The 20,092-nt window shown below is 35.2% G+C and overlaps 1 protein-coding gene across 6 annotated transcripts in view; it reads right to left on the bottom strand.

The window, feature by feature from the left end:
* NRK (Nik related kinase) overlaps positions 1-20,092 on the bottom strand; it is a 144,728-nt gene that overhangs the window by 50,664 nt on the left and 73,972 nt on the right. For all 6 annotated transcript variants that reach the window (XM_072744954.1, XM_072744953.1, XM_072744958.1 and 3 more), the window contains exons 5-12: positions 18,829-18,954; positions 15,065-15,175; positions 13,506-13,596; positions 10,327-10,457; positions 8,599-8,653; positions 2,834-2,912; positions 1,647-1,822; positions 11-74 (exon numbers count right to left, since the gene is read on the bottom strand). In XM_072744954.1, the coding sequence (XP_072601055.1) occupies positions 11-74; positions 1,647-1,822; positions 2,834-2,912; positions 8,599-8,653; positions 10,327-10,457; positions 13,506-13,596; positions 15,065-15,175; positions 18,829-18,954 (833 nt within the window). The remainder of the gene's footprint in view (positions 1-10; positions 75-1,646; positions 1,823-2,833; positions 2,913-8,598; positions 8,654-10,326; positions 10,458-13,505; positions 13,597-15,064; positions 15,176-18,828; positions 18,955-20,092) is intronic.

Below are 20,092 nucleotides of genomic sequence, written 5' to 3'. Positions count from 1 at the left end.
TCTAACACACCTGAATCTTCTCATGGTGTACTGTTCCTTAATAGCTTCTTCTCTTTCAAAGACCAGAGGTATTCCTTTTTATAAAAGAGATAAAAATAGATAAAAATCAGCAGGGATTAAAGTAATCTACCTTAGTGAATTTTAACCCTTTAATGCTCAGAATTTCAAATGAATTTACAAGGACAAGAAGGTAAACCTTCAAATCACACTTGGTTGGTAATATAGACAATAATCCTAGTTTCTAGGCCCACTTTTGCAGCATAGTGAAGCCATTCCATACAGACTAATTTCTCTGGGCACAAGAAAGGGAATTTAGTAATTTGGTTGCTGCAATACTAAAGAGAAATAATCAAGAAAGACAAAGGGAGAAAGGAACGAGAGAAACTCTATAGGTGGTTGTTGAGCATGGCTTAAACGTGTGCGATCTAGTAAGGACTTTATGGCTTGGGCCCACCCTATCTTTGTTCCTTTCAATGAGGACCTTTGAAAATAAGGATCAGGATCTTTGGTCTTTCCAATGAGAAGGTAAAAATCTAAATTCTAGATTTTACATTTAAGATATTCAACATGTTCAACTTTTTTCATTTCAGCTGTTCTGTGCTGAAATATAGAAGCTTACAAACAAGACTTTTCTTTTGATTTTCCTAAATAAAAGTGTTTAGATCAACTGTATTTACAGCTATGTAATCCCCACATAAATGTGACTTTTCCTATAGGTAACATTCTGGAAGTCTCGCAACTCTGGAAATTAGCAAATTCTCACATAGAAATGAGGTCCTCCTGTACCCATTTGAGACTGGCTAGCTTTTGTGATGTTGGGCCAGTGAATTTTCTACCATGGTTAAATAAATTAATTTCTGCTGCTTCTCACTCCAAAATAGGATACATATGGTTATGTAGATGGAAGAAACTCTACTGTAATCAATCCTGTAGCTATTCTGGGAATTACTGCTATGTTTCCAGTTTCCCCTTTTCCATTATATCACCAGTCTCAACACTGCCCATGGTGTCCCAAATTAAATGTGGAGCATACCATACAATATAAATTTAAAACTTCCTAAGTAGTTTACTCTGGATTTGATGAAAATCCATCCTGTAATTTTTGGCATTAATGTATAAAAGCTAACTTTTATTTGTATAAATTAGTCCTTTTAATTACACCTTATAGTTGGAGACTAATGCATAAAACAAACTTTGTATAGCACACAGGAATTATTTCAAAATAACAGTCAATAGATGGATAATTATAAATCCATTTGTTTCACTGGAGTTAATTAAAATATCAACCAACCAAAAAAGAGCAGTAAGATAAAGATTTTGTAACCTTTTATTTTATTTCTTTAGTTAGAAATTTTCTTAAAATAAAATTGGCACATCACAAAATTCTTCTAGATACTTTCAAGGTTTTTATAAATATTAACATTTGCCAGTTATAATTGGCAACAATTTATAATCATATATATGCAGACAATCAGGTAAGAGGTAATTAACTGCACATGGCATATTAGTAGAAAAACTAAATATCGAAGGCCTCAGATTTTTAACTTTCAATCTAATTGTTAAATATTATTTTCCTGCAAAAATGAATAAACTCTACTCTCATCTAAATATTCATTCCAGTAAAATGAAAGTTGACATATTCCAACCTTTTTTCTGTCTCTTTTTAATGATGCCAATAAGATGCTTCTTCAATGACTCAACAACATGTCCTTCATTTTTTATATTTTGAACAAAAGGATGATGAAGCATGTTTGCAGAAGTAGGACGAAATAGGAAATTTTTTATCATACACTTTTCCATAAAATTGTGGAACTTACGAGACCTAAAAGAAATGAGTCAAAGAGAAAAGAACATCTTCAGTCCTGCCCTATCTTCTCACACCCTCACACACATGCCACTTTGCAAGTTATAGTTTTGGAAAGAGTTGCCTCTAGTTATAATTGTCTTTTCAATTGTCATATGTCCTGCAGCTTGACAATATACATTGTACAACAATACCACTCAAACCTCAGATGAGCCAGAGCCAATGGCATTTAAACAGTAGTATAAACTTCAAAGAGTTCGGAAGTATGTATACGGTAAAAAGTTAAGTGGAGTAATGGCAATGGAGTGGTTAATGTGATATATGTTGGCCATGGGACTAGATTGGTCAGCCCACAGTAGTCATACTTTGAAGCCTGACTGTTTCACTTGACTATATGCATTTTAAGCTACATAGTTGTAGATGCAATGATCTACAAAGGTGTAATGTCAATAGCACTAGGACTAACTAATCTTATAAAATGGCCCATGAAAACAGGTGTATCCAGAAAGACTGAATCTGTGGGAAGGGTTAAATTGAATCACAAGGAAAAATGTCAGTATTCAAATCACAGCCACCACTTCTACCAGGGCAAGTAATAAATACTAATAAGCAAAAGCTTCTGACACTCAATCAAAAAGCTTCAGTGTAAAGGCTTCCCAAGTTTAGTTGGCCTGTAGCACCCTGAGAAAACAAATTCTTTTCTCTAGGTCTGTGGATGTTGAGTTTAACGGGCTGAACAATTGAGCTGTATATCACAATCGCTGACTGCCTATCTAGGCACAGTGAGAAATGTCACAAATGATTTCTATTGGTCCATGCTATTAATGGAGAAACAACTGTACATGCCGTTAATTCCAGAGCAGTAATGTCATCATAATATACCATGGACTTCCCACTTAATGTATTAGTTTTTAGGATATACTGTGCAACAAAGATGTTGAAACAGGACTATGAAATCGATTAAAACTCATTTGCTACGTAAAAAATGTCAAGATAATGTGTTTAGGAGATTAAATCATTCATCTTTACCATCCACTGGATTTGACTTTGGGGGCAGATTCCCGCAAAATAACAAAGAGGGCTTCCAAGGGCTGAAGGTTACACAGGGCTGTAAAGGAAAATTGATACGTTTAGAATGAATGAGAAGGGTAACAAAAAAGCACACTCCTCATTCCAGAGGGGTCTCTCAGTGTTCTTTCACATATCATATTTAATAGACACTAAGAAATAAATAGATACAAAATTATGTAGTTACAGGAAAAGCTCATTTTAAGGCAAACAGTCCATTATATAAGATCCTCACACTTCAACATCTTGAGGTGCAGAAAATAATAAACTACACTGGATAAACATTTCAGGGATCCCTGGCTGGCGCAGCGGTTTGGCGCCTGCCTTTGGCCCAGGGCGCGATCCTGGAGACCCGGGATCGAATCCCACGTCAGGCTCCCGGTGCATGGAGCCTGCTTCTCCCTCTGCTTGTGTCTCTGCCTCTCTCTCTCTCTCTCTCTGTGACTATCATAAATAAATAAAAAAAATTTAAAAAAAAAACATTTCAAAATCTGTGATTGGTGATTTATATCTAGAGAAGTAAACCAAAAATGGACGCAAATACTCTCCTGTATTTTTTGGTGTAGGTATCTATAGATATAAAATTGAAATATGTAATTATAGGCTTAAAGTGTCAACCAAACTAGTACCTAAACACAATAATATATAAAGAATAATTTAGCAGTCCAAGAAGATGAGAAGAATCTGTTTTGGAAACTGACAGTCCTAGGAAAAGAGGTAGATATAGTGTAACTATTAAAAACACATCCTCTAGAGTAATATAATCTGGGTTCAAATCCTAGCTCTTCCTTTATGACCTCAGGCAAATTATTTAACCTATCTGTGCTTTGGTTTCTTTATCTGAAAAAAAAAATCAAGAACTCCTTCAAAGAGTTGCCATGAGGATTAACCTACATGTTAAACTATCTGGCACAGAATAGGCACTTAATAAACATTAACTACTTGTATTGTAAGAAAAATTTTAACTATCTGAAACTTCAAGTCCATGCCAAATTGGAGGACTTCCATTCACATTTTGAAATATACAGCTATACAAAGAAAAGTCTATTCCATTATGTGCTATATAAATTCATTACCTTATTGATCTGAGGAATTTTCTATAAGCTTTCTTACAAGCATTTAAATATATGTCTGCAGCAGCCTGGGTGGCTCAGTGGTTTAGCGCTGCCTTCAGCCCAGGGCCTCATCCTGGAGACCCGAGATCAAGTCCCATGTCAGGCTCCCTGAATGGAGCCTGCTCCCTCTGCCTGTCTCTCTCTCTCTCATGAATAAATAACTTTTTAAAAATCTTTAAAAAAATAAATATATGTCTGACTTCACTTATTTCCTCTTGACTTTTGGTTAAACAAAGCTGGCAGTGCAAAAAATCTCCAAAGAAGAGTCATAGTTTAAATTTATTTTTTCTTGATATATTTTTTATTTCATTGAATTTTTAATTTTAATTCCAGTATAGTTAGCATACAGTATTATATTAGTTTCAGGTGTAGAATATAGTGATTTAGCAATTCTATACATTACTCAGCACTCACCATGGTAAGTGTACTCTTTGATCCCCATCACCTATTTTACCCATCGTCCCACCTACCACCCCTCTTGTAACCATCAGTTCTCTATAGTTAAAAATCTGTTTCTTGGTCTCTCTCTCTCTCTCTCTGTCTCTCTCTGTCTCTCTCTGTCTCTCAGCTTGTTTTGTTTCTTAAATTCCACATGGGGCAGCCCAGGTGGCTCAGCAGTTTAGCGTCACCTTCAGCCCAGGGCCTGATCCTGGAGACCCAGGATCGAGTCCCATGTCGGGCTCCCTGCGTGGAACCTGCTTCTCCCTTTGCCTGTGTCTCTGCCTCTCTCGCTCTCGCTCTGTCTCTTTGTCTCTCATGAATAAATAAAATCTTTTTTAAAAATTCCACATAGGAGTGAGATCATATGGTATTTGTCTTTCTCTGACTTATTTCACTTAGCATAATACTCTCTAGCTCCACCTATGTTGTTGCAAATGGCAAGATTTCATTCTTTTTTATGGCTGAGTAATATATATATGCCACATCTTTATCCTCTCATCTATCAATGGACACTTCCATAATTTAGCTATTGTAAATAATGCTGCAATAAACATAGGGGTGCATAGATACTCTCAAATTAGTGTTTTTGTAGTTTTTTGGTAAATAGCCAATACTGCAATTACTGGATCATAGGGTCATTCTACTTTTAACTTTTTGAGGAACCTCCATACTGTTTTCCACAGTGGCTGTACCAGTTTGCATTTCTACCAATATTAGAAGAGCGTTCCTTTTTCTCCACATCTTAGCACGTTTCATCTAATATTATAACTGTGTCATTCATGTAAGGACAATTTGATATTAATGACTCTTTTGAGTCATCCTTTCTTCTCCAAAATGCATTATCTAGAAAAACTACAATGCCAATCTGGCCTCTTATAATAGTAGGAAAAAACTCCCCAGGGTTATTTCTTTAGAGTGATATAAAGGCAATTGTCCAAAGGTCAAGATTCTTTCAATTACATAGGTATAAATTAATAAAGGTATAGATTTATAATTGAGGGCAGTATTATCCCCAAGCTAGAAGATCAGGATCAGGGGTGCCTGGGGGGCTTAGCTGATTAAGCATGCAACTCTTGGTTTTGGCTCAGGGCATGATCTCAGGGTCCTGAGATTTAGCCCTGCATCAGGGTCAGTACAGAGTCTGCTTGAGATTCTCTCCCTCTCCTTCCCTGTCTGCCCCTCCCCCAACTCATGTGCTTGATCTGTGTGCACACTCACTCTAGTGCTCTCTCTTATCTCTCAAATAAATAAATAAAATCTTTTAAAAAGATCAAGATCATATTTGATTATCTTCATTCCTTTACTCTGTCCAGTCACCAGATTCTGTTCTTTAAACATATTTTAAGTGAGTTTGTACAATATTAAGCAGTTGTCATTTGTTAACATTTGAGTATCACTCAGTCAACTAACAACATCCCCAAGGATCAAGAGTTAGAGCATAGACTAAGGAAAGTTTCATTAAGGGAAATGAGAAGTCCACAAAGGAATGCAGTACAGGATGGGTTCAAGAGGGTGAGTACAAGAGCTATGTCAAACAGTGGATGTTTCCTAGAGAGTCTAATCTTAGGAATGCCAATAAATGTTCCCTTTACCCCATATCTAACATGCTTAAATATTTCACCATTAGAGTCTCATTCCTTTGAAATAGAAAATCTCTTTTAAAAATACATTTCATAGAGGGTATAATACTAAGTGAAATAAGTCAGAGAAAGACAAGCACTATATGATTCACTCATATGTGGAATTTTTTTTTTTAATATGTGGAATTTAAGAAACAAAAAAAAGAATGAACCCAAGCACTTTAAAAGGTCCTGGTATGGACTGGTAACAGGTCTTTCCTCCTCTGAGAGCCTCTACAGCTTAAGTTATTTTCCCTTTCTTTTTACTTTTCTGGGAGAGACTCACCAAAGAAAGAACTTTTGTTATCTGAACCTCAGAGACAATTATCATAAAATTATCACTTTAGAGGGCCACCCCCTCTGAGATGATAAGTATCAAAACATGGAGGATTTCTGCAGTTAAATTTTTTAAAAATATTTTATTTATTCATGAGAGACACAGAGAGGCAGAGACACAGGCAGAGGGAGAAGCAGGCTCCATGTAGGGAACCTGATGTGGGACTTGATCCTGGGTCTCTAAGATCACGCTCTGGGCTGAAGGTGGTGCTAAACTGCTGAGCCACCCGTTCTGCAGTTAAATTAATGACAATTATTCCCATCCCATCCAAAATTAATACTCCAGGCAATACAGGAGGCAGGCGAAAGGCCAATGTTTTAGTAGTGAGGCTATTTCAGGTTGCTCATAACCAAATTTGTAGTATTCCAATTACTTATTTAGGTGTGTTGGTCCTATTTTCTCTCATTGTAAATTAAAAATTTCCTGGTCCTCACACACCTTTTGTAAGAAGTTCACTATCTGTGTACTGTGTACAAAATTCCTTCTCTGTACTCCTTTTATGAGTTATCTCTTTACCCCTTTTCCCTCCCATGATTTATTTAATACTTTGGATTGACAAAGTGAAACAAAATAAAGATGACCGGGAAATACAAACCTTCAAAATGTAGAAAGCTAGTTTTTTTTTTTTTAAGGCATGCTAAGAAACATTCAGAAACAACAGAAAAATATACTACTTAATGCAGTCATGTATCCTAAATAAATATATGCATTAGTACTCATATGAAATACCATATTGCGAAGAGAGAAGAGGAAGAAGAAGGAGGAGGAGGAGGGAAGGAGGAAAAAAATAGGAAGAATGGGATGGGGAAGGGAGGGATGAGGAGGAGAAAGAGAGAGAAAAAAGAGGAGGAGAAGCTTCTGCTTAATCTAATACAATCTAACCATGTTCACAAAAACAAATAATCAAGATATGAGGAGGAATAACATGCATCTCCCTAGTCTTATTTCAATTCTATATATGTAGTATATAGAGTTTTTTCATTGTTGATTTTTTATTCACCCAACAGAGGTACTTTGTAGTTTTGGGGGGCACTAAAAGAGAGGCAACAACAACCTAATCTTATCTTTGATACTCTAAGGGACACCAGGGATTACTAACAATCATGTCACCACTATTTCCCTTGAAATTACTCCTATTGGCCTTGAAATACAGTACTATGATACTCCAAATTTATAAAGCTTGTTGGGTGGACATTGTACAGACAGAGCATGCAGGAACATGGGACCATATAGGATCTTCCTAGAAAAGTGGAAGCAAAGAAATTCCACCCCCATTTGCCTGTTTCCCAACAAACACTCCAGGCATTTCTCTTCTCATCCAACAGTAGTAGGAATGTATTCATTATTTATATCCAAGTTCATTTCAATTTCACATTCCTATCAGAAATCAGTGTCCTGAGAGAACAGGATGTTGACAGAACATTTAAAAGATAGAGATGAGGGAAGAACAAGAGAAATTGAGCCTTCTGAGCAATTAAGGGCACTGGAGTGGCTAAAATGAGCAAGGAAGGCACCAAAGGTGAGCTCGAATGACTATAAATGGAAAAAAACCCACAAACCCCTCACTTCCCAAGGCTGAGGATTGGTTTAATTTCAATGAAACACTGGAAGATTTTCTTTTTTAAAAAAAATTTTTTATTGGAGTTCAATTTGCCAACATATAGCATAATACCCAGTGCTCATCCCACCAAGTGCCCCCCTCAGTGCCCATCACCCAGTCACCCCAACCCCCCACCCACTTCCCCTTCCACAACCCCTTGTTCATTTTCCGGAGTTAGATGTCTCTCATGTTTTGTCACCCTCACTGATATTTTCACTCATTTTCTCACTGGAAGATTTTCTTAACTACCACAGTCTGAAGCAGTAGCAGTGTGTGGCTATAAATGTTCTAGAATCTAAATATTCCACCAATCACTATGTACTGGAATGCCTTTAGATTCTCATTATCAGGGCTGTCAGTACCAAATACTACTGAGGGTAAATTGAAACAACACTCAATAGCCTAAAATAATATATCATAAGTGAAAGGCACAGACTCTTTATATATACATCTGGCCATTCTGACTAGAACATTTGATAATCACTGAAAAGGCCACCATTTACAGTTTGGCAATAGTGTGGCACCTGTGTGGCCAGTATAAGCTGACTGGTACGAGTGACAAATTTATACAACATGCTTCCCAAACCTTTTAATAAGTAAACATTTTTACTCACGAGGAGCCCCCTCAGCCATTTCAATGGCAGTGATTCCCACGGACCACACATCACTCTGCAAAAGAAAGAAAATAACCCCCAGAAGTCACTTAACAATGGGACACTAATAGTATTTAGAATCTCAAAACAATTTTTGGTTGGGGGAATGTCAATGTGAGATACATTTTATAGGTTTTCTACAATAAGCTTTCCTTATAGGCTGGCATTATAGGAAGATGTTATCTGAGTTTGTGATTAGACATTACTGCGCTACACAATAGGATGATATGGGATAGCATTCAGGGTAAGGAAAATTCGTCTTGAAGTCTTGAATGTATTGCTATTGTTGCTTTAACTGAAATATCAAAAGTAGCTTGCTGTGAAGAAATCATATCACATAGATGTATTACCTGTGCCATCTTAGGTAAATGATTTAAATCTCTGTACCTCAGTTTCTCTCTATGTAAAATGGAGATAATAATGATATCCACCTCATAGCACGGGTATGAGTATTAAATGAAATAACATATAAAAGCACTTCAGTCAGTTCCTTGAATATAGCAAATTGAGAATATAATTACAGTTATTCAAGGAAATTAGATTTTAAGAGGCTCATATCCTCATTATTAACTGTACTTTGGTTTTTAGAATGCAGAAAGGCACATGGCTGGAAGTACACTGTCTGGCTGAATAACTCCTACACAAGTTAACTGAATTCTGAGAATCTCAGTTAATACATTTCTTAGCTTCAAAGGATTGTTGTGATGGCATAAGTTGAAACTTTCTTTCAATTTACACGGGGCTAAAAAATTAATTAATAATTAATAAATAATTAATATAAGTGAAAGTCCCTGTAATACTGCTAAAAGTTGTACAGGTAGAATGATTTTTACAGCAAGAGTAAAAGATTTTTACAGCAAGCCACTTAAAAGAACATTGTGCTTCCATAGTCTCCATAGCATATAATAGCACTAAACTATAAGCTCTCAATAGATCTGCTTGCAGATCAAGCAGAGGGCATTTAAGGGAAAGGGAAAAGAGATGAGACTTGAATTAATCAACTTCAAGTATTGAGTCCTAGGTTCCACACAACGAAAACCACAATGAATTGTTTGGATGACTTACGATGTGAAGAGTCAGTGTGGTTTTTCCAGTCTATAGCAAATGGATAGTTTTCTTTCCACATTAACTTTTTGAAATGTGTATGTAGATATATATTGTCCAAATTGCAGTTTCAGTGGAAATTTTAATAACTATCATGAATTGTTACTTAATTTGTCTATTCCACTGATTTTCAGCGGTTTGGAGGTGAACCATGACAAGGATTTTCCCCATTATCCTGAGTAACCAAATCACTATTTTTTCTTTCTAGAGCTAAGTTACTGTGGGGATTAATAATTGGCTTTACATTCATTCGCTTTTAAGTTTACAAAGTTCTCTGCCCCTGGAGGTTAAATTTCCATATAAAGCCACATAATATAGTGTTTTCCCCAAGAAGTTGCAAGCAACATGAACTAGACATTCTTCCTCAAATGTAGACAATTTCCAATGGCCTACTTTGTCTACATTCTTAGAAAATATATTTATGCATGTCATCAAACCACATATATGAATAGCAGCCAGTATTTCTTGTTAGAATTTAATGTGAAAGGAGTTGCCTGCTTTTAAATCTTTTATCATTTAAAAATAAACGTTAGTCAAAAGTCCTTTCCAAACTTTGATTCCCTCTATCTGAATCCTCACACTTACTCTGTAATCATAGGAACGTCTCGGATCTTCATCACAGTCAATCACCTCAGGTGCCATCCAGTATGGTGTTCCAATGAAACTATTTCTCCTCCCATTAGTTCTGCTCACCTGGGCACTCACTCCAAAATCCACTGCAAAATTCAGCATATGTCAAAATAATTAATCAGTAACAAAAAGCTCAATAAGTTATTGCTTTAACTTGGAAAGCCAATACAAAATCCACAATGGATAACAGATTTTCATTCCAGCCCAGAAAACTTTACCATGAAGTCTACTCCAGGAATACTGGGAAATAGGCTGTTGCTGCTATTTATGTTGGAAAGAGACTCAGAAGTGTTATTATAAATCTACAGTAGGTTTGGCTGAACGTTTACCATGAATATTAAAAATAAAGTTCCATCAGTGTACCCTGAACCTCTGAAGTGATAACATATGTAGTGTTTGGACCTGCCACCAAGCTGGAGGAAGACCAACACTATAAGCAACATCTAAGAAATCTAAAACCTATTCGTAGTTTATTAGGAAGCTCCGCTCATGACATTAGAAAGTCCTATTACACCAATTTAAAAAAATAGTTTTCTGCTAATATTTAGTTTAAGTTCTTCTACAGATTTTCAGAATCAGATGCAGATATTTACTGTTGTATCTATATCTTAGTTTAGACTATAAAAGTTCAGTCTTCTATTCATCTGTGGGACACATTATATGAAAATATTTAGTATGGTATCCTCAGTAACAGACAGAAAAAAGGGCTAAAGTAGACTGGGGTTATTTAGTCCAGAAAAAATAAGATGAAAAATGAAAGTAGATGAATTTTTTTCAGGGATGAAAAATGAAGTAGATTTTCTAATTTAGAATGGTTTCCAGGAATCTAGAGGATGGAGAACAACACTGACTGAATCGTAGTTTGAAGAACTTAGGAGAAGAAATGAAAAATTAAAAAGTTAAGAGCTTAAAGTAGTCTTTAAGGAAGGACTTAAAAACAAGAGATATCTGGGACCCCTGGGTGGTTCAGTGGTTGAGCATCTGCCTTTGGCTCAGGGCATGATCCCAGGATCCAGGATCAAGTCCCATATCAGGCTCTTTGCAGGAAGCCTGCTTCCCCCTCTGCCTATGTCTCTGCCTCTCTCTATGTGTCTCATGAATAAATAAAAATAAAATAAAATAATGAAAATAAAAGATTTTTTAAAAACATGAGATATCTGTAATATGTTAAAATCATCATTGGGTATTGAACAATCTCATTATTTTGATTTTTTAGGAGAGTACTTTAAATCAGAGCTCAGCTTTCTTACTATCCCTGAGGGCCAACTTTAAGGGCCAAGAAATACCTATGAAGTCCATGAGCTAATATATATGACATTCAGGGAAGAAAATGAAAAGGGAAGACTAGAATAAAGAGTGATGGATGGAAGAAAAAGGAAAATTAAAAGCTTGAAATTTAGATAAAATTAGAGATGAGAACTCAACAGGAGCATAATTTAACTTTTCTTTAATGACCTAAGGACCAGAATGTAAGGATTATTGATCGATTGCAATTACAATATGATCACTTTCCAGTCTCTTTCCTTTCTAGCACTCCCTGTGATGCCCTTGGGTTTGCCTTCTGCAACCTTCTTATAAATATGCTGCTTAAAAGTATACTGGAATTTAAGAAATGTTTCAAATGTATAAGAGTTGTATATGAAATAAGCCTGATTAAATTCTAACTAAAAGGTCTCTCCTACAGAATAAAGTACATAAGCTTTAGTGTAGGGACTTTGTGACAGAGTTTTCAGTGGCTCTTCATTTACTTACAATATCTCTTCTGTGTTGCAAATGGTTGAGTTGGCCAGAAACTTGACTCAAATATATGGGAGTGCTACCATATGTGAACATAGTGTGTATGTAGCTTTGTGACAGACTCTGTATCCTGACCATTTGAATGTGAGATCAAATTCCTCTTGTATATTTACACAGTGTCTTAAAATTGTGTTGCTAGCCTTATAGCTTTTATAAACTTAAGACATAATACATTTTCTTGAAATTGCTTCTTTTCTTATTTCAAGAACAATTATCCACAAGCTTCTTTCACAAATATTCAATGAAAACCTTCCAATGAATGAACAAAATCCCTGCTGTAATTATAGTTGCTTATCAGGAAAATGGGAACTATCATAAGGTCATGCTAGAGACATGGTAGCTAAGAATTGATTATCATTTAAAAATAATACAGGATTTTGGGGCCCCTGGGTGGCTCAGTGGTTAAGCGCCTGCCTTTGGCTCAGGGCGTAATACTGGAGTCCCGGGATCGAGTCCCACATCAGGTTCCCTGCATGGAGCCTGCCTCTCTCTCTGCCTATGTCTCTGCCTCTCTCTCTGTGTGTCTCTCATGAATAAATAAATAAAAATCTTTTTAAAAATACATGATTAAATAACCAGTGATTCATATTCTATATCAATGAGGTTATCTGACATTGCCTAGTACTACTATTATTCATGGGGTATTATTTTAAAACCAACAATATTTATTTTAAACATTAAAGGATGCAATAAATTGTTTCCTGTGTGCCTGTGAGACAATATGTGTGTTATTTTAAAATATATTATGCCATTTTGAATCCTGGAATAGAAAGTCAGGGACTTTCTGGCCTTTTGATTTCTAATTCTAAACTTGATTTGGATATTATGGGAGTAACTGATATCAGTTCTTTATATATTTGAGGGGAAATTCCAAAGAAGCAATGTGTAGTTAAGTCATTTAAAAGTTCTTTGATATTCTTTGGTAAATATGGTTTTGTGATGTGGAAGAACTGTCTTTTTGTTTCCTTGTCCATGGCACAGAAACTTGCACATAATTAAGATGCAATTCAATTATTGCAATCAATCTAATACCTATAACTTAATAGAGAGTAAAACAATGATCAAAATGGAAGCTTTCCATTATTACTTCAGAGTTGTTTTCAACCACATGATTTCAGAGAAGCAGTTAAAGGTGCATTTTTCTCCTGCTCCATCTCCCTCCCTAAACAAATTTTCAAAGTTTGACTGGTTTTGTAAGCAAGGAAAACAGCCTAAATACGTAGAAGATGTTGTTAGTGACATGATTAAAAAAAACAACAACACATAGTATCTTAAAAGGGTTCTTCTCCATTAAAATATCTGGGGCCTCACTTAAAGTACTATAAGAACAAACTTACCAAGTTTTACTTCAGCATTATGAGTCAGGAGCACATTCTGACCTTTGATGTCCCGGTGAATTACACGGTGTGCATGAAGATGAGCTAAACCCTGCACATAGATAGATATATAGTTATCTAAAAATTCACATCAGTATATATATTTTCTCTTTTTCTGGTACCGTTCTTAGTATTTTTGGAAAAGCTTTTGGTAAGAAAAATGGCCCAAATTTGCATTTTCAGACAAAATTCTTTCTTTAGGCTGGAATTCCTACAACCAGTTCCCAGAAATACAACTTTTGGCTATAAGGAAAGGAAAATAAATCAGGACACCCATGAAAGGAAAAGAACACCAAAAAGTAATGTTTGTATACATTGGGCCATTTACCTTCCTTTCTAGTCTCCATATTTCCAACTAACCATAAGAGTGAAGACCTGGACATCTTAAATATCATAGCTCAGCCATTGTTTTACTCTATTCCTCATCCAACCATTTGTTTCATCCAAGATATTTTCTAGTCAACCTTGTAGGCTGAGGAATTGGGGGAATATGGAAATTCATTTTAAAGCATTTGCAATTTGTATTGGCTTACCGTGCTGGCTCCAGCCTATTCACCACTAAAACTAACCTGTGACCTGCCTAACCCCTGACCTGGCTTCAGGGAGATTGCTCTAGATAATCATTGGGGATTAATAATAGAAGTAACAGTAAAAACAGCTAATACTTATGAAATTATGAAATTGCCACTACAATCCTTCGAGGAAGATACTAATATCACCCCATATTACAGTCAAGAAAAGTGAGATCTGGAAAAATTAGGTAACTGATTCAAGCCACAAAGCTAATATATGATGAACCAGAATTTAAATTCAGTCCACAGCTTACACCCAACTATTTATACTATTAGCACAAGTGAATCCAATTAAGATGAGAGGAAGGACATTCTAACATTGTATCAGTGGTGCTATCCACTTCTGTTAATATCTTCCTCTGGTGACCCTGAGTAGTTAAGCCACAAAGAAAAATTTGATTGTGGTAGATTAAGAAGATTTTTTTCATCCAATTTGGTATTCAAAATAAAGCAAGTTTTAAAAACAGGGCATTATTCAAACAGGGTATCTGTCTGCAAAATGGTTATGGATGGTTTGGGGTCATTCAGTAAAATGCTGACCTTTGTCTTACTTTTTTCTTAATCTCTAACGATAGTGCTACGTCACTGTTTTTTAAAGATAACTCTAAAAATCCAAATAACGTAATTAATATTCCAAATGGTTATTTCCATGATCCATGAACACAACAGTCTAATTCTGACAGCCATTAAAGGCCATGATTTAGAAGGGCCTGATTACCCATCTTGCAAAGTACCTAAAGTTAAGGACATCACCTGAAAATCTGCTTTCTCTCTAAAGCCATTTGTTTTTTGTTTGTTTGTTTTTGTTTCTGTTTTTTTCTTGGTATCCTGATCCAGAAGTTATGTTCAGAATCTTAAACCATTTTATATTGGCAGGTATAAGGTACACTGCATATATTGTTTCCAGGTGTTTTAAGGCCAGAGGAGAATGACTATATGAAGAGTTACCTGAAGAATTTCTCGGCAGATATAAGCAATCCAATCTTCTTTCAAACTCTGATTTCTGGTCATTCTCACTACATCAGTGACCGAGCCTGCTGCACATAACTCCATCACCATCTGCAGGGAAGCCAGCAAAGTGTCAAGAATTAGAAAGTAATTCTCTGAAAATATCTGGAGGGTTTTAGTCCATATGACTTGTATTTATATGTGATGTTTAGAGATTAAGACATCGCAAAGGCTGGCTCAATTGTCTGGTGGAAGTCTCTAAAGGCTAGTGGAATTAAAGAGTTGGAACATATCCAAAGATCTGTAGAAGGAGGAAAAGCAGGTACTACACCAGGGATATTTAACTAGGAGGTGGAATTTGTCTTGGGGAACCAAAAACCCGCACTTAAAATAAAGCTGAATGACAAAAAAAGGAGGTGGAATTTGATCTAAGCCTTGAAGGATAGATAGTATTTTAACATACTGAGAAGGAAGAACATTCAGTTTATTGAAAACAGAATGATTACATGCCCTTAGAAATAAGCTTGTATGGGAGGCAAACCTGAGTGATGACCAGAGTTCAAGGAGAAAGACCATCGAGGGAACAATTTCATTGCAAGTGAAAAAGCAGGAAAGAAGGATCTCAAAGGAATTTATACATCGAAATTAAGACGAGATTTGTTTTTATTGTTGTTTTTATTTTAAATTCTAGATTATTTTTCCCTAAAATACTGGCAAACTAAGATTCCAAGGGGAAAACTGTCAATTACATTCCTATAGAGAATTTTTTTTTCCAAATGATTTATTGCTAAGGAAAGTCTATTTTAAGGCTATTATTATTGATAGCATCTCATTCAGATATTACTTCACTAATAAACTCAATTTCTCAGAAAATTTATCTTTTTGCCATCAATGAATTAGGTGCCCAGCTAGTAAATTTCCTTTCCCATATGAGCTAACTAAAGGATTGGCCAATGAGAAAGAGATTAGGTATAATCAACCCAGGAAACTTTTCTTTAAGCACAGGTTTATGCGTCAAAACTGCTATATAAATATAACAAAACTGTATTTTTTTAACTGTTGGCAAGTTAATTTTTGCTGTAGAATAAGGAAACCAAAAAGATAGGCTGCAAATTATGAATATTTAAAAGTCTACCTTATTTCCTTCTGGAATACTAACATTTTCTTTTCAGGAAATCACTTTTTAAATTTATATTCATTCACAACTAATAGTATTGCATGTGTTTCACCTGAGTATGCTCTCATGAAACAAAAGAAACAGACTAACAAAACCAGTACTACAGATAAACCACAAAAGTTTAATTTTTATTAAACTATATTAACTATATTACATATATGCAAATATATTATATATACATAGCTATAAAATATCTATTTATTATATATAAAATATAAATAAATATATAAACTATTAATTATATTAAATATGGGCACAGCTGTGGTAATGGAAGAAAAGGAAGTCATTTTGAGCCACAACAAACCTGAATTAAAGCCATTCATTCAGATGCACCCTGGAAAATCTTGCTAATATTACCTGAGTCAGAAGAGCTCTAAGGAATGTAAGACATTCTCAATTATTTTCCCAGCTTTGTAAGCATGATGCCCAGCAAATACACTTTATAAATGGTAGTTATTTAGTAATTTACTTACTCCCTATTTGTTTTTATTTACATGGACAAGAAAGTGCAAATGGTCCTATAAAAACTCCTACCTCCATAAATAATTTATTTATCCTTCAGATCTCAGTTCAAGGAAAAAGTTTCTCAAAGAAGAGTTTCTTGTTCCCCAACTTAATTTAGATTAAGTGCCCACATAGAAACAAGTTATTTCCCTTCAGACCATTACCTATTCATTTGTGTGATTATTTGACTGATACCAGTCATTGAAAATGGATTGTAAGCTCTAATGGGTCAGGGACAAGTCTATTCTGTTCATTCATTTATCTCCAAAATCTAGCAGAAGGCACGGAAAATAGATGGTTTTAAATGAATATGTTAAATGATTGAATGAACTGAGTACTGATAAATGTATCCAATAAGGAGACTACTATATAGTCAAAAGGAAAAGACTTGTAAGTAAAAATATATTGAAAGACAAATTTTGTATGCCAAAAATATACCAGTTGCTGTTAAAGCTGTGTGGTAGTATTTCATAAAATGTTAACTGAATTGTCAGACAATAGAGGATATAATCAACTGGACATTTGGAAGAAAACAGGGCTAAAGAAAAGATTCGAGGTTCTCAAAGTGTAGTATCCAGACCAGTAGCATCAATATCACCTGTGAAGTTGTCAAGTTCAAATTCATGGACTCACATCCCACAACAACTGAATCAGTAACTCTATGGAGCTCAGTCATCTGTGTTTTATCAGGCTTTCAGGAGATTCTGATGCATGATAAAGTTTGAGAAAAACTATTTCAATTCAATCCCTTGTTGAAAATCTTTCTATAAAAAAAAACTTTCTATAATGTCCTCAGTCCTGCTTCCTAAAGTCCATTATATGAAGTATAACAGTCTTTCCTTGCCAACTGAAGATTCTGAAAAGTCTGTTATTATTCTGAGAAAGCAATGCTATTCTTTGGGTTTTTAAAAAAGATTTTATTTATTTATTTGACAGAGAGTGAGAGAAGGAGAGAAGGAGAGAGAGCACAGAGGGAAAGGGAGAAGCAGACTCCCTGTTGAGGAGAGAACCTAATGTGGGGCTCTGGAGCTTGATCTCAGGACCCTGAGATCATAACCTGAGCTGAAGGCAGTCGCATAACTGACTGAGCAACCCAGGTAACCCAAAACAATGCTATTCTCGATTTGAACTGGAAATGGAATGTAGCCAGCAAGTGTACACTGACTTCATTTATGTTCTAAGTATTCCTTTCTAAATAAACTTATCCTTGATTAAAGCTCAGTTTTCTTGTTATATGACTATTTCTGCTATAGTGGGAAGCAGCAACAATTCTGGCAACTATAGTGTAAGTTATAGATACCCTTTAAAACTTACATCTCATTGATCAGTAATTTGTGATAGTATAGGCATAAATAGACTAAGAAAAGGATAAGTCAACTAACCATTTAAACTTTTTTTTTAATTTATTTATGATAGTCACAGAGAGAGAGAGAGAGAGAGAGAGAGAGAGAGAGAGAGAGAGGCAGAGACACAGGCAGAGGGAGAAGCAGGCTCCATGCACCGGGAGCCCAACGTGGGATTCGATCCCGGATCTCCAGGATCGCGCCCTGGGCCAAAGGCAGGCGCCAAACCGCTGCCCCACCCAGGGATCCCATCAACTAACCATTTAGAAAAGAACTCCTGGGATTTATGTTTAAGCATAAATGCATATACTTAGAAAAACTTAAATGCTTTCATATGTTCATGCCAAATGCTAATTAGAATTGATATTTATCCAGTCATTATTTGTAAGTCTATTAGATAGTCTTCTTAGCCATACCTCTAATTTACTAGCAAATGTACATAAAAAGTTAAAAGCAGCAAAACTATATTTGAAAAGAAATATGTTCAATATTCCCAGTGTTTATTTGAGCCCTCCCCTATTTTGCCCTAAAGCCTCTTGACAGGAATTTAAGTTTACTGAAATTATTCCATATTTTTCACTCCCACATCCAGGAATCAGATTATATTTTGTCATACTACTTTGAGCAGCTGAGTCCTTAAATTTTCCTGTGGACAAAATTGACATCTCAGCTTATTAAAATGTATTTCCTCAACTGAGACTTAGTCTTAGGAAATAAGATCAAGGTAATTAAATACATACCCAAAGTTGGTGCCTCTGACCAGGAGGACTCAGCTTGAAAAAAGCACCATAGAAGGACACAATGTTTTTGTGGAAAGAGTACTTCTTCAACAGGTTGAGTTCAGTCCTGAGATCCTCTTCCTCATCCTGAAGAATAAGAATAGAAAATAGACAATAAAGCCCTTAAAGCTACTCCAGTTAATGACTATGGGATCCTAAACTACAGTAGAACAAAGGAAATCCTATGGCTACCCATTGTATCACACAGCAGTTGATAATAAAATCTCAACTAGGATTGTCAGAGAATGGAGACCCCTGGTTAACCAGGAATTTGGGGGGAAAATAAAGCTTAATTGAAGATTCTTTAATTCAGTGGTTCTCAAAGTGTGATCCCTGTACCAGCAGCAATGGCCACTGTATAAAGTTCTCGTTGAATAGAAGCATTACAATTTTGTTTGTTTATTTTGTAGCAGTTTTATTGAGATATAATTTATATACCATAAATTTATCATTTAAAGTATAAAATTCAATGGTTTTTAGTATATTTACAAAATTATGCAACCATCACCACAATCCATTTTAAAACATTTATATTACCCCAAAAGGAAGCCTCATACTCTAGTTATCACTCCCAAATTCTGCTACACACAAATCCCAGCTTTAATGAACCACTAATATATTTTCTATTTCTATAGACATGTCTATCTTGGGCATGTTATATAAATGAAAATCATATAGTATGTGAACTTTCGCGAATAACTTTTTTTCTAAGATTCATCCACATTATATTACATATTATTATTTTATTCATTTTCATTCACCAATTGGGTTATTTCCACCTTTTGGCTATTATGAATAATGCTACTGTGGCATTCATATCAAGTTTTTTTGTGAATATGTGTTTTTATTTATTTTTGGTATATACCTTGGAAGGAAGTTATTAGGCCAAATGTTAACTCCATATTTAACATTTTGATAAAATGCCAAATCATTTTCCACAGTGCTGCATATATTTATACTCCCAACAGCAATGATGATTCCAATTTCTCCATACCCTCACCAACACTTATTATTTTGTATTTTGTTATTATAACCATCCTAGGGGGTTTCAAGTAGTATCTCATTGTGGTTTTCCCTTGCAATTCTCTGATGGCTAATCATACTAATTATCATTAGCCATTTGTATATGATCTTCAGAATAATGTCTAATTGAAAATCTTTGCCTCTGTTTTCTGACTGGGTTGTCTCTTTATTATTGAATTGTAAGATTTATATATTCTACATC

The sequence above is a fragment of the Vulpes vulpes genome, chromosome X (assembly GCF_048418805.1).
Source record: "Vulpes vulpes isolate BD-2025 chromosome X, VulVul3, whole genome shotgun sequence".
In the NCBI taxonomy this organism is placed as follows: domain Eukaryota; kingdom Metazoa; phylum Chordata; class Mammalia; order Carnivora; family Canidae; genus Vulpes; species Vulpes vulpes.
The sequence above is the reverse complement of the archived record's forward strand: the minus strand, read 5'-3'. Positions and strand labels throughout refer to the sequence as shown.